The following is a 13,677-nucleotide window of genomic DNA, read 5'->3' as shown; positions in this document are numbered from 1 at the left end:
GTGCGTCATTCTGAATGGGTTCTATATGTGGCAAATGGGGGAGCTGAGCTTTGAGTCCAGGAACTCTGTAGCCATCGCTGAGTTGGTGAAACTCCCTGAGCAGGGATTTCCTTTCACTGCAACCGGGGTAACACACCCAGGGATCATTCTGCCTTTGCCTCTTCAAGTCTTGCATGGGTAGCACTATTTCCTTGACATACTCTGGGTTTTGGGATATGATCAGAAGAAATGAGAATATGATCATTTTTGGTGGTGGCAACTGGGTCTCCTGTGGAGCTCACGGCCCTCTGTGCCTGGCCCCCTGTGTCCTCATCCCCTGCCTCTTGTGATCCCCATTTTAACACTCTGCCCCAAAACAAGGCCATGTCTTGGCCCCAGGACCTTTCTCATGAACTGCACTTCTCATGTGTGTCTCTTCTTCCTTCACACCCACAGCTCCTGTGGCCACCTCAACACCTCCACCAGGTAATGCTCTTCTGTGACTCTTCTCACCTTCCTAATTTGTGGTCTGTCTGTCTCCCTGTTGCACATTTTTTTAAATTTGTCTTTGACAGTATCACTGCAAATGTGCATGATTTTTTAGGCAGAATATAAAATGGATTATCACCTTTTCATGTCACATCTTGTAGGATTTAAGTTCAGAGCTTGTGCTCACCTTCTTACAAACACACTTCTGGGATTATCTGTGTGTTTAACAAGAATTATGTCATTCATGCTGGCAGGAACACTAAAGCTTTTTCAGCTGTATTTATACTTAAGATTTTTCACAGCGGCCTGGAGCGTTTATTTCAGCCTGAAATCATAAAATTACAGAGTTTTCTAGAAAATTTGCAACTTATTTACCCTTCAAAGACCTTAGGGGAATAAAGAGAAGCAGCAGAGTAGAGGATGATGAGAGGCTGTCTGTTGAGGAAGGCACTTCCATTTCAACTGTCATGACACCTCCCAGAATCTGCCTCAACTGTGAAAAGGGGCAGAAAACATCAAGGTATTACCAGCCCAGCCTGAAGAGGGTAGTCTGACACCATGGATGAAAATCCACCACTGAGGGCATTCCAAATTCATCATGAAAGCAAGCCTAAAATGAAAACAAATATTAGTTTTGATTTGGCTCCTACAGACTATGACCTGCAGTCAGCAGGGGACTTGCTTTTCGACAGCTGTGGATGAGACACGTACAGCTCAAGTACACTTTTGCAGAGGTTACTGTAAGTAAATTCTTTCCCATTTCTTTCTGCAGCACCTTATTTTTGTGGTGGCTCAATCTCAGATTCCTCTGGGGTGCTGCAGAGTCCCAACTATCCTGGAAGTTATCCAAACAACGCTGACTGCGTGTGGGAAATACAAGTAGAGAACAATTTCCGTGTAACACTCACATTTAGAGACATCATGTAAGTAAAATGTTGATTCGCTGGGCAAATATCAGTCAAAACTCACTTGAGAAGTTTGAAATCTTATCTGAAACAGGCAACCTTCCCAATTTTAAAGATACTTCCAATAACATCCACAGTTGGAAGACCAGTTCAAAGTCCAGATTGCTGTTGCATTTTTTGTTCACCATTTTCTGCTAAAGCTGTGTACAAGCCAAATTAAACCTTTGCTGTGAAAACTTCAAATGCTGAAAGACTTGAGCACGTTAGGCAGTGAAGTCAGAGTTTCTGAAATGGATTTGACAAGGTGCTGATGTTTGTCCACCAGGATGCAAAGTGGCACATGCCAGCATGACTACATTGAAGTCTATGATGGGCCTCTCCACTCTTCCCCTCTTCTTGGAAGATTCTGTTCTGGTTCCTTTCCCACATACGTGTCCTCTTCAAACATGATGAGTGTTCGCTTCCACAGTGATTCCAGATACTCCTTCAGAGGGTTTCAGGCTCACTACTCCTCCATTCCAGCAGGTCATAACACCAGTAAGTTCCTGGCCAGTGTTTCTCAACAGACAAGCCTATTTATTGCTTTTGTTTGCAAAATAAATGTTTGTGTAAATTTAAAGATGTTTGTGGAAATTGAATGATGTGAGTGAAATACAGTGGGTTGGGGTGGGAACTGCATAACTTCTAAATTTAGAAAAAAAAGCCTCTAATCATTACCAAATTCCTAAAGTCACAAACATATTGTATCTTCCCCTTCTATCAGCCATTCAGTGCTTGCCAGACTACATGCACGTTGTGGTCAGCAGAGACTACCTCCAGTCTCAAGGCTACTCAGCACAGAGGGTCATCCTGAACGACAGTCGCTGCAGACCGACAGTCACGTCACAGGAGGTTGTATTCAACATTCCCTACAACAGCTGTGGGACAATACAAGAGGTACACTCCCTGTTTGGGGCACTCAACTGCATATTTAAGCTTAGCAAAACTTAGGACTTAGGTGGAATGTGACAAAAGTGCAATTCCTGATTTTAAATTGCGTTGTTACACAGGAGAACAACGATACAATCAACTACTCCAACATGATCAGGGTTGCATCTTCCGGGTACATAATCAAGAGGAAAAAGAATATCAACTTACACGTCAGCTGCAAAATGTTGAGGAAGAGCTGGCAGCAGGTGATGTATGCTGCTGAGGACACTGTGGACGTGAATGAGTATCAGTTTGGAAGATACAACATGAACATCACCTTCTACGATTCCCCAGCGTTCCTGCGGCAAGTGCGCAGCTCTCCCTACTACATCGACCTCAACCAAAATCTGTACCTCCAAGCTTGTCTTCACAACTCAGACCCAAACCTGAAGGTGGTTGTGGACACCTGTGTGGCATCACCTAACCCTCATGATTTTAACACGCTGGCCTATTATTTAGTCAAGAATGGGTAAGAGTTTTGTTCTGATGTCATGATGATTTTTTGCCTTTTCTTTTACACCCCTGTTATACCTTTTTACAACTTCTGTATTCTTAGTGGTTTTTAGTCTACATTCTTAGACTTATTTGTCAAGCTAGGAGACTAAACATCTTAGAAGCCTCATAGTTAGGGATCAGAAAGCCCCAGACCCCAAGGTCCTCTCCAGAACACATTCTGTAAACTAAGATAGAACCATCCAGGGGAAGGCTCCTTGGGGAGGGGGGCCCATTCGAGCCTCTCATTGGGGAATTTTTGATAGATCTGCTAATTAGTAACACCTATAATGATATACCCAGTCTCTTGTGTGTGTGCATTGTGGCGTGCATTTCAGCGCATTCCACCTGGGCATGGTGCACCTAAGGATCCTTAGAATAAATACAGACGTAAAATCCCTTTTCCCCTTCTAACCGTGTTTGATTCTCGATTTTAAGACCAGGAAAAGGCATCACTTCAAGTTGCTAGAATCACACCTGTCATCCACATTTATTTAAAATAATGCAGCTAATCTGAATTGGTTTAGAACTCACTATCAACAGACTGTGAAAATTATTGATTTTTTATATTTTTTATTTTTACAGTATGAGCCTGGAAATAAGAATTATATTTAGACCTTACTATTATTTCATTTCACTTACTTCATCTTTGTCCTGTGAGCAAAAATCAAAGCAGTGGGAGAAACGTAGATGAGACAGTGAAAACTGGCAGTAGGAGTTACCATCCTAGGAGTTAAATACTTTAGTAAAACTGGGTAAAGCATTAGACTAATTTTTTATGCCTTGTATAGTACTGACACAAGTAAGAGTCTGTTCTTCCCTCTTCACCACTTAAAGTGTTCTTCTCTCAGAAAAAGAGGAAGAGTTGCCAATGCTCCAGCTGCTTCATAGGACTTTAAAAAGTCTGTATTTTAAAAGTCTCTACTATGTTATGCAAGTTGCATTTTCATCCCACTGTGTTCTTAGTAGCTGACTATGATATAACTTACTTTTATTCTGTAATTTTGCAGGAATATGCCTGTGTGCATCCATGAAGACTAATTCCCTTTTTGTCCCTTTCTAGGTGTCCTAGAGATCCTTCCTATGCCACGTTCTACTCCCCTTCCAGCCACTTTGCTCGGTTCAAATTTAATGCCTTTGAGTTCATGAGCCGGCACCCATCAGTGTACCTGAAGTGCCAGATGCTGGTCTGCAGGCTCGGGGACTACTCCTCCCACTGCTACCAGACCTGCAGCACCAGGGCCAAGAGAGACACCAGTTCTGCTGAGGAGAAAGTGGAAGTGGTGGTTGGACCCCTTCAGCTCCAAGAAGAGCGTGCTCCGAGTGGGAACACCAGGAAACCTGAATAAATTTCTCTCACATTTGCTCTGAGATGACCAATAGGCTTCAAGAAAAGCCATAGCTCTGTCACCTGTCACTGAAATCTGCTTTTGCCAACTTTGCCATAAAAAAGGAAGGATCAACACCTTGCAAGCTTCTGCTTTCAGCTGTGTTTTTATAAAGTGTAACTGCTCTGGCTGTCCCAAAGGGGAGTTGCCTGTAATCCATTTTAGTACTATAACTCCCTGAATTGTGCTAATTAGCTCCAGTCTGATTGTGAATTTTATGGTACTTGGGGATATGGTTTGATGGTGGACTTATCTGTGCTAATTTAATGGCAGGACTCGACAACCTTAAAGGTCTTTTCTAAACTAAACGAGCCCATGAGTCCAAGACAGCCAGCCAGGAGCAAATTCCCAGCCTTCTTGAGAAACATTTCATTCCCTCTGTTGTTTTCTGCTTCTCAGTTGTTTTCTGAAGTTTACTTAGTTGAGTTCTCATCCCTGCTAATATGAAGCCTGTCCAAATAGTTGAAAGCAATGAATCTGTGAGTTTGCTTATTTCTGACTTTGATCTGGGAGCTCTTTGTGCCTTGATCTTCAATATGCTGAATCAAACTCCAATAAGTTTCACTCATAGGGCTGGGCTCTTCTAGCAATTGGAATTGGGGCTATACAATATTCTAATTATTTTGAGTATTGCTTTTAATGCTGAATTTCTCACTGAAACAATGATGGGTCTGTGCTTATTTATAAAATGCAGAGATTGCCAAGCTGAAAGTAATCTGTTCTGTGAGCAGTGTAATTTATAATCGAAGGAAGGAATGTTTACAAAGCAATAAATCTATTATGTCTCTCAAATTAATGCCTCTGTGCTTAAAATACAAATGTTTTACTGTGTTGAAGAGTGTGGTCTATTTGATTAAAAATTCCCAGCGAGGGTCTGAGCCCCTGCTTCTGAAACACTAAGCAGGGGGCTTCTAAATATCTTAATATAAAATTTATCTCAATATAAATATTTAAATATCTTCCCACTGCTGACAACAATTCCCTCACACTGATGGTTGGTGCTGTCACCATCCTGGCAGTTGTTGTTTCTGCTCTTAATGGTTTTTCTGCAAGACTGGAACCGAAGAAGCTGTTTTCTTCAGAGCAAAGGTCAGCATCCCTCACTGGATGAATGCAGGGTAAACCTTACACATTATGAGCCACCAAAATGCTTCACTGATGACAGTCCCACATGTGCCATTTGTAGGAAGCTGTGATATCTTTATCTGCAATAAATTCTGCCACAATACCTTAGAACAGCTTTGTAATCCTAACACCACTTCAAGGATTAAGAAACAATTTCAACTTCCGTGCCACAAGTTGTTTAGCACAATCATTTTATCATTTTTCTCCTCTTTCATTCTCCTCTCACATCATCCTAAAACCATTTACCTAATGCCTCAAAATTTTGTGAGCTGGAGCGAAAATGTGAATGAGGCATCAAGAAATATTTCAAGGCTTATTGAAAGGAAGGAAGATTTAATTTGGTCAGAATGGATCATCTCTGGAAAGGAAATGTAAAAATTGATCTTACCACAGCAACTGGAATTGTGGCTATACAATATTCTAATTATTTTGAGCATTGATTGATATATTTTCTATTAAGTTTTCAATTCTCTAGATTGAATAAATCCAAATTCAAAAGACACTGAACTATTAAAGAGGATTTGTTTGCAAGCCTTAAGGCTGAAACACACCATCTATTCTAAAGGTTTGTTATATCAGTTGGAAGCCTTCCCACTGATATACATCCTAAACCAGGCAAAACTACAAATCTCCTCCAAGAGATTGACTCTCAGCCATGAGATTTTTCAGCTCTCACCCAAATGTCAGTCAAGAGGTGAAAGACATTCAACGTCTGCTTTCCAGAAGGAAGACTTTTGTTCCGTTTTTATTAGTTTTGGTTGCTGATCACAAAACTATTTAATTTTTTTTCCCTTTGTGGTTGTATGCTTTGAGGTTGTGAGGAGCTTGGCTTCTCAGGACTTACCCAGGCTTTCAGAATGTCTTGTGCACATTCATAAATCAGACTGAAATATGCTGGAAATGCAAACAGCCAAATCCCACATAAACATTTATCACTGGTGCATGAAAACATGACCTGGGATTTTTGCCTTTCATGTTCTAGTTAAAAAATACAAAGAATTAAAGCCAAAATGTAAGCTAAAATTGTTTATTTGGCCTTTTGTTTGGGTTTTTTTTTGGTTTGTAGGGGATCAGTGTTACGCCAATCTCACCGTGAAGCCTGGTGCCTGCAAACACAAGGGTGTCAAGAACCAGGAGCACGTGAAGGACACTTCGTCTGCTCTTTTTATATTAATTTTCTGGCAGCTGATCATTGTTGTCACCTCCTTGCCCTCACAGAAGACACAAACCCCATCACTTGGCAGCTTTTTCCTTTGAATAACTGGTCTGACTTTGGTATTAGGTTATTTCATTTCCTCCTGGTGTGTCTGTCACGACTCAACCATGTAGCACGTGCTTGTTTCCTCAGTAGTATGCACTCAGCTAATCACCTTAGCATCAATAAATATTTTGCTGGCAGCACCATGAGAAAATCCCTTAGAAGCGTCAACCCAGTGACTGAATTACACCACTGCCCTAGTTCTGGCTGGGGTATTTAATTTTCTTCCTAGCAGCTGGTACAGAGCCCTGCTTGGATTTAAGATGAGAATAATGTTGAGAACACACTGATGGTTCTGAGCAGCTCTCACACTCAGTCAAGGATTTGTCAGCTCCTTGTGCTGGCTGTGCCGGTGAGAAGGCTGCGGGGGGGGGGGCTCAAGGCACTTGACTTCATTTTATTTTATTTTATTTTATTTTATTTTATTTTATTTTATTTTTCCCTGATTCTCTCCCATGTCCCACTGGGAGGGGACAATGAGCAAGCAGCTGAAAGTGCTCAGAAATCTGACAAAACTGCACATTCCTGAGAGACTCTCCTAAAGGTTCCTTTAATGGGAAGAGAAGGGATCAAAAGCAATTTGATTTAAAATAGATATATATATTTTCAGTAAATAATTGCATGGAGTCTATGGGTTCCTGACTTCATGCTGTTTCCAGTGTTACCAAGCCTCCTATTTGGCCAGGAGAGGGGTTGAAGCAAAGCTCAGAAACAAAGCCCTTGTTTGCTTGTTTGTATGCTGAATTTCCCATCCTGCTTATCTTTCTATCCTAATTTTGGAGTATGAAGAAGATAATTCAGCTCTGTAGTCCTCCTTCCCAGGAACCCGCCACAAAAATATTTATAACTGGGTATAAATAAACTTTATTTTGTTCCTGCATCTCATAGCCAGCAAGTAGATTGATTTTCCAGTTGTTAATAACAAATCCTCATGTAGACTGAGGTTTAAAAAAGCTAATTAGGGTTTGCAGGGTATGGGTAAGAAACACCATTTTTCTTGTTTTCTTTATTTTCTCCCCACGCTTGCCCCTGGAATCCCACAAATATCCATTGACATCAAGCTGAATTAAGCAGCTGAGCACAACCTTCTGCTCCCATTTCTGGCTTAGGGGTCCTTTAACACCTGAGCCCCACTGGTTGCACCAAATTCCAATTAAATAACTAAAGGAATATAGCCTGGAGATCTTTTCAACCAACTGACAATTTTGTTTCCTTAGTTAACTCCATCAGACTCACTGAGTCACAACCAAGCTTTTTTAACAGGATTGTACTAGAACCTACCTATTGTATTTTTAATTTTTTTGGCAGTTTATATCTAGGTGGCAAAAACTAAGGAGACACTGAAATTCTCACAGCAGCCTGTGAACTTTGGGAGACTTTCTCTCTCAGACTCATGACACAAAAAGTCTATTTTAATGAAACCTCTTCTGGCTGAGGAAACTGGTCAGTGACTCGGCTGTGTCACAGGGAGTGAGAGTTGTTTTCATTTCCTAGAATAACACTTGGAGCACCTCTTTTGCCCTGAATCACCTGGTACCCATCCAACCAAACTTTTTCTTCTTTTTTTCTGAAATAAGTGGATTAGTCACGGGGTGTAATATAGAATTTAATTGTACTGCTGCTGTTCTAAAGAGCCTGCCAAGTCTGAATGACTGTCACTTTTTTTTCCCTGTATTTTTCTCAGTTTTCAGGAACCATCGTTTCAGAGAGGTGGATTCTCTCTTTCCTCCTAGTGACTGACTAGTGATGTTGAGATATTTCTGAAGCCTTTGGCATTAGTTACCATCTTCTGTTGCTAGCCCTGGATTCAAGTGGGTCTTTGTTGCATGAGATATGATGAAAATTGAGTAATGTTCATGTGAGGGCTCGGTGCCTCCATGCAAAAATGTTTCCAACCTCAACGATTCCACGACTCTATTTGGCAAAGCCCAGATGCTGGATCTTGCCATCCCCAGTTCAGGCTCAGAAATCCAACACCATAGCCCCAGCTGCAGAAGGGTGGCCAGAACCTGCTGCTTCAGATTCCTTTCGGGTTCCCGAGCAGGCAGCGCTGGTTTGAGAGCAGCACTCTGAGTACGTAGAGCAAACACTTGATCTGAGCCCTGCCAGCGTGAGACAAGCCCTCTTTGTCTCAGAAGTTCACTGGATTTTGCTAAGGAATGCATTGTTGGGGAAGACAAGTGGGCTGCTCCCTGCCAGCACCGCAAGGACTCATCCGTGCGTCACACGAGGTGCTGCCTGAAGGCAGCCAAGTGTGACAGCCAGTTTGACAAAAGTCAAGCTGGAAATTAACTGTTTGAAACACAGGATAGAATCTGGACAGTTTTGAAGATTCCTGGCATTGCATTTTGAAAAAAAAATAGCATTTTGTTTCCTGCAGATAAGGCACTCCGCTGCCCTGGTAATGTTTTCTCCCTGGTTCCTCCTGGGCCAGCGGCTGCCGTGGGATATCCAAGGGGAGGGATTAACCACTGGTCCCACAAAAGAGAAGGGCTTCCAACAACAATTAAGGTACATGAAAAATGAAGCTATTAGAAATGAATTCTTGCAAAAAAATTTGCTAGAATGACTTTAGAAATTCGAAGTATTTCCATTGTATGAAATTACATTGGCCATCACTGCTCTTTCAGTTTCTTGCCTTGCAGCAACATTTCCTCTGTAGTACCAAATCCTACCAAATAAAATCCCTTGGTTTTATCTTGATTTACCTTGGATTTTCATTTTATTGACGACATTGTCTCATTTATGCAACTCTTTTATCACTAACACTTTAAAAATTCATATTTCCCCCACAACCATAAACTGATGTGTTTCAAAACTGGTCTGACTTCTGGTTTAGACCTGTGCAATAGTCCTGAAACAAGATGCATTCATCTGCTTCTTATTGTTTCAATAGTATCTTCAGCACCATGTGCAATAGCCCATTTCCTTCACAGATTTTGCATTTACTGCAGTGACTGAAAACTCCACCTAGAAGTGACTGATTTCTTTATTCACAGCTGGCACAGGATGTGAAGGAAGGGGCAAACTTCTTATATTTGTGCAATTGTGTTTAATATCATGGTCTGATGTTCCAGAACTGAACCTGTACAGAGCAAAGCACTGGAGGTGTTCAATACTCCTACAGACACGGTCCAGAACAACCTGCTGCAAGCAGCATAAACCAACTAGCATAAATCTCTGACTCCATGAAATGTCCAGGTTCAGGGAAATTCTCTTTTGTCTTTGAAATAAATGTCAGTGAGGGTGGTGAATGGGTGGAAGCAGTGCTAAGGGCAGGCTGAAATATTTTTTCTGGGATCAAAGTGATACAGAAGTTGTCTGTAACCAGCAGGTGTGTGGACATGCTGCATCACCTTCAGGAAATGTCACCTTTACTCACAGCCCCAGAAAAATTGTCATGGATGATGTGCAGTGCAGGGGGAATGAGAAATATCTGTGGGAATGTTCTCACAAGGGGTGGTGTAGAGAGAAGTGTGACAACCACCATGATGCCAGTGCTGTTTGCTCCTGTACAAGGTAATACCTTTGCTTGATCAAGAGGAGCCACAATGAATTTTTAATTTTGTCAAATTGATAAATGCTCCCCTGAACTATAAAACATGTTTCTCCACAGCATTATACCTCTCTTAATACCCATCTTGTCACCAAATCTCTGTCCTGTGCAGTGTTTCCCTCTTTTTTCCTTTTTTTTAAATCTGTATTTGATATGGCAAACTTCCATCCAACTATGATTCAAAATCTTTCAGAGCACATTAAGCAGTGTCACTCAGAGTCCATCCAATGCTGTTATACTACCGTTATACTTTTTTAATCACCTGTAACTTCTTTTAACCAGTTCTGTTTTCTCAGTACCAAGGCTTGGGAGGAGCAACAAAAAGCAATCCCAAGGCACGTTCTGCCCTTATAGAAGCAACAACCTTTCGCACAGGAGACTTTTCCTGAAGTTAAGGTCCTAATCCCACACATCCCGCCTTGACAAAGCTTTTATTGAACATTTGAGGATCATTCATTTGAGTGAGATAATCAGGATAAACCAAATGCAAAGGTTTAGAGTCACAACTCTTTTGCAGCTCAGGGGCAGAAAGCAGGAAAAAGGAACCAGAGCTGTGTCAAATTCCTCTGAAGGATACGCCATGACCTTCTGGCCCTTTTAGGTCCTTACCCAGATTTAATCCTGGCAACTTTTTTAATGTCTGTCAGATGGTAAAAAAACTTGCAAAGTCTTATCCTGTTCTCCACTGATTGATTTTTCAAGTTGTTAGCCAGGAAAGTCAGCTCATAATTAATTATCCAGTTGTTGGACTCTTTGTGAAACAAAACGGGTTTTACAGAAAAGGTGAAGTGTTATCATTGAACCACGGAATATCTGGATTTGGAAACAATCCATGATTATTGATTGAGTCCAGCTCCCTGCTCCTCACAGGAGTACCTACAATTAAACCACCTGACTAATAATGTTGTCCAGGCACTCCTGAACTCTGGCAGGTTTGGTGCTGTGACCACTTCCCAGAGGAGCTGTTCCAGTGCCCAGCCACCCTCTGGGTGAAGAACCTGTTCTGAAGCTACAGTTAATTTTACAAAAACTGTAATGTTAAAATGTATATTTTCTCTATTTCCTCCTCTATCAGCTTCTATGGGAACTGAAATACCTGGCATTTACAATTTCATATCTATTCAACTATTTCTATCTTGAAAAAAATTTCACTACCATAAAAAACTTCCTCTTTAAATTATTCCTGATTTGCACCTTATTTAGTTTCTTCAGTATCTTATGCATGAGGAAAAACTTAAAATACAGCATATTTTGACCATGATAAAAGCAGTAATTCTGATTTACATGAGTTTTCATGAGGTTAACCATGGACTTTTAATCTTTAAGGAGAACTAATGTATGAAACTGAACGATAAATATAAACATGGTTTGCCACAGTACTGAAAGGATGGGACTTTTTGTGTGTGAAAAACCTCTTCATTGGATTGGGTCCTTAAAAGTTTCAAGTCTTAAAAAAGGAAAGCTGTTGCATAAAACAACATTCTTAATTTTATCTGTTATCTAGAGTTACCCCCCACACAAAAAACCCCTAAGAGACTTTTTTCACTTCCTAATGAAACTCAAAGGCCCTTAAGTGATATTAAAATGCAGAGAAATGAAAAGTCCCTGCAAAGTTATAAGGAAGTCCTGGTGACATTGTGTTGCTTTGGCTTGATTACCCTCATCTCTTGATCATCCTTGTCTCGATGAGTTGAACCTTGATTTTGCTCTATTAATTAAAAAACTTAATTGTAAATATATCAATAAATACCCACTAACCTTTGTCTAACACAGGTAATTTAGTTCATTACTACTAATTTCATAACCATTGTTCAGATGGGAATAAATCATTTAACTTTGGCAGCCTACAGAGTCTTATCTTCCTCTCTGCACTGGGAGTGAGTCAGACTGCACACTTCATGTGTCTCACTGCATTGATTTTATTATCAAAATCTACTTAAATTTAAAGGCAGCATTAGTGACACCTCAGTCCCTGGCACCCCAAGGCCAGTCCCACGTTTGTGATGACAAATGTTCAAAGGGCGCTGGAGAATGTCACCGGCGCTGGTGGCACTCTTTGTGACCCTGCCCATGGTGCTGCTGAGGTCAAAGGGATTTGCTGGAAGCTGAGAAAAGCTCTCCATTAAGACCATTGTCCACATGAAAGAGAAAAGCAGGAAAAGCTGCAGGAATGCAGCACATGCCAAGACAAGCAAGGTGTGTTGACACAAAGCCTTAGCTGGGTAACAGCTGAAATGACCTCTCCTGCCATGTGTGGGGCCAAGGTCACTGACACCCCTTGACCTTGGCATAGCCTTTACCTCTGACAAAAGATTTTCCCTCACTGGGGCTTCCAGAAGCTGGATGTGACATCCTTATCCCAAGGGAATTCTCCTCTGGGGCCACAAAGCTGGACCCAGCACTCAATACTCAGTTTTGTCCAAGGAAAGCAGCTTCATATATAAAGTTTTCACTTTACAATAAATTCACCACAAATACAGGCAATCTCTTTGCAGGTTATGTTATTGAGGATGTGAGTTACTTCAGCTGGGATTTGCCTTTTCTCTAAGCATTCCTCAGAAACACCTTCCACTTCAGAACTTACTGGACTTTATTGGAAAGGCTGCCAGGGAGAAAACATGGCCTGTTCCAGCATTAGTGTGGCCAGCAGGACCAGGGCAGTGACCATCCCCAGTGCTGGCGCTGCTGAGGCACCTCCTGGGATCTGCTTTGGGTCCCTCAGGATAACAAAGACATTGAGGGGCTGGAACGTATCCAGGGAAGGGAACAGAGCTGGGGGAGGGGCTGGAGCACAAGTGAGTTTGGCACTGGGAACACCTCCACTGTGGCAGGACACTGGGCATGGCCGGCCCCAGATTGTTGGGAATGTGATGGGTTCAGCAAAAACCAGGATTTGCTGCATGAGAAAACTTTTCAGGAGTGCAGCATGATGTTGGAAGAAGTAACAAATATATTACTATAGCATGGGGAAAAAGCTGTGAGTTCACACACATCAGTGATTTCTTTTTCTCCCCAGGGAATGAGAAATACAAATAAACACGAGTAAGAAATACACCTACAGGAGAAAGGCAGTCAGCTCCAGTTTATTCCTTCAAAAGTACTTCAGTGAAATTCTTTACAAATATGCACATGTCTATTTTCACCTCTGCTTAGTTTTAAAGGGATTTGCTCAGGTGGAGAGTCTTTATGGGTGCCACACCAGCTCTGTGGTGTTTGAGCATCTTTTCCCAGCCCCGTGCTCGCTTCCCAAGGACGGAGCCTCCCCGCCCTCCAGTGGCAGCAGCCTCCAGAACATCTCCGCATTTTCCCTCTGCTTTTAGCCCCTCCAGGCCAAGATACTTAGAGAATTTATAACACTAAATAAAGCTATTTCCAGGGACGGTAGATCTGCCAGTGCAGCAAAACTTCTCTCTGTGAAGAAAGATTAATGCCCAACCTCCAGCCCAAAGCTATTTCACTACAAACCCTGTTTGTTTCCTAGGAGCAGATTTTGATAGATTTCTTTAAGATGTTCTG

General features: G+C 41.6%; 1 protein-coding gene across 1 annotated transcript in view; it reads left to right on the top strand.

The window, feature by feature from the left end:
- LOC116447386 (deleted in malignant brain tumors 1 protein-like) overlaps nt 1-5,121 on the top strand; it is a 28,154-nt gene extending 23,033 nt beyond the window's left edge. Inside the window, 6 exon segments of the mRNA XM_032116520.1 lie at nt 436-465; nt 1,241-1,391; nt 1,699-1,910; nt 2,137-2,309; nt 2,423-2,811; nt 3,898-5,121. Coding sequence (XP_031972411.1) covers nt 436-465; nt 1,241-1,391; nt 1,699-1,910; nt 2,137-2,309; nt 2,423-2,811; nt 3,898-4,183 — 1,241 coding nt within the window. The 3' untranslated portion in view covers nt 4,184-5,121.
- The last annotated feature ends 8,556 nt before the right edge of the window (nt 5,122-13,677 follow it).

This window comes from Corvus moneduloides, chromosome 8 (assembly GCF_009650955.1).
Source record: "Corvus moneduloides isolate bCorMon1 chromosome 8, bCorMon1.pri, whole genome shotgun sequence".
NCBI classification, from domain to species: Eukaryota; Metazoa; Chordata; class Aves; order Passeriformes; family Corvidae; genus Corvus; species Corvus moneduloides.
This window is presented reverse-complemented; position numbering and strand designations above follow the sequence as displayed.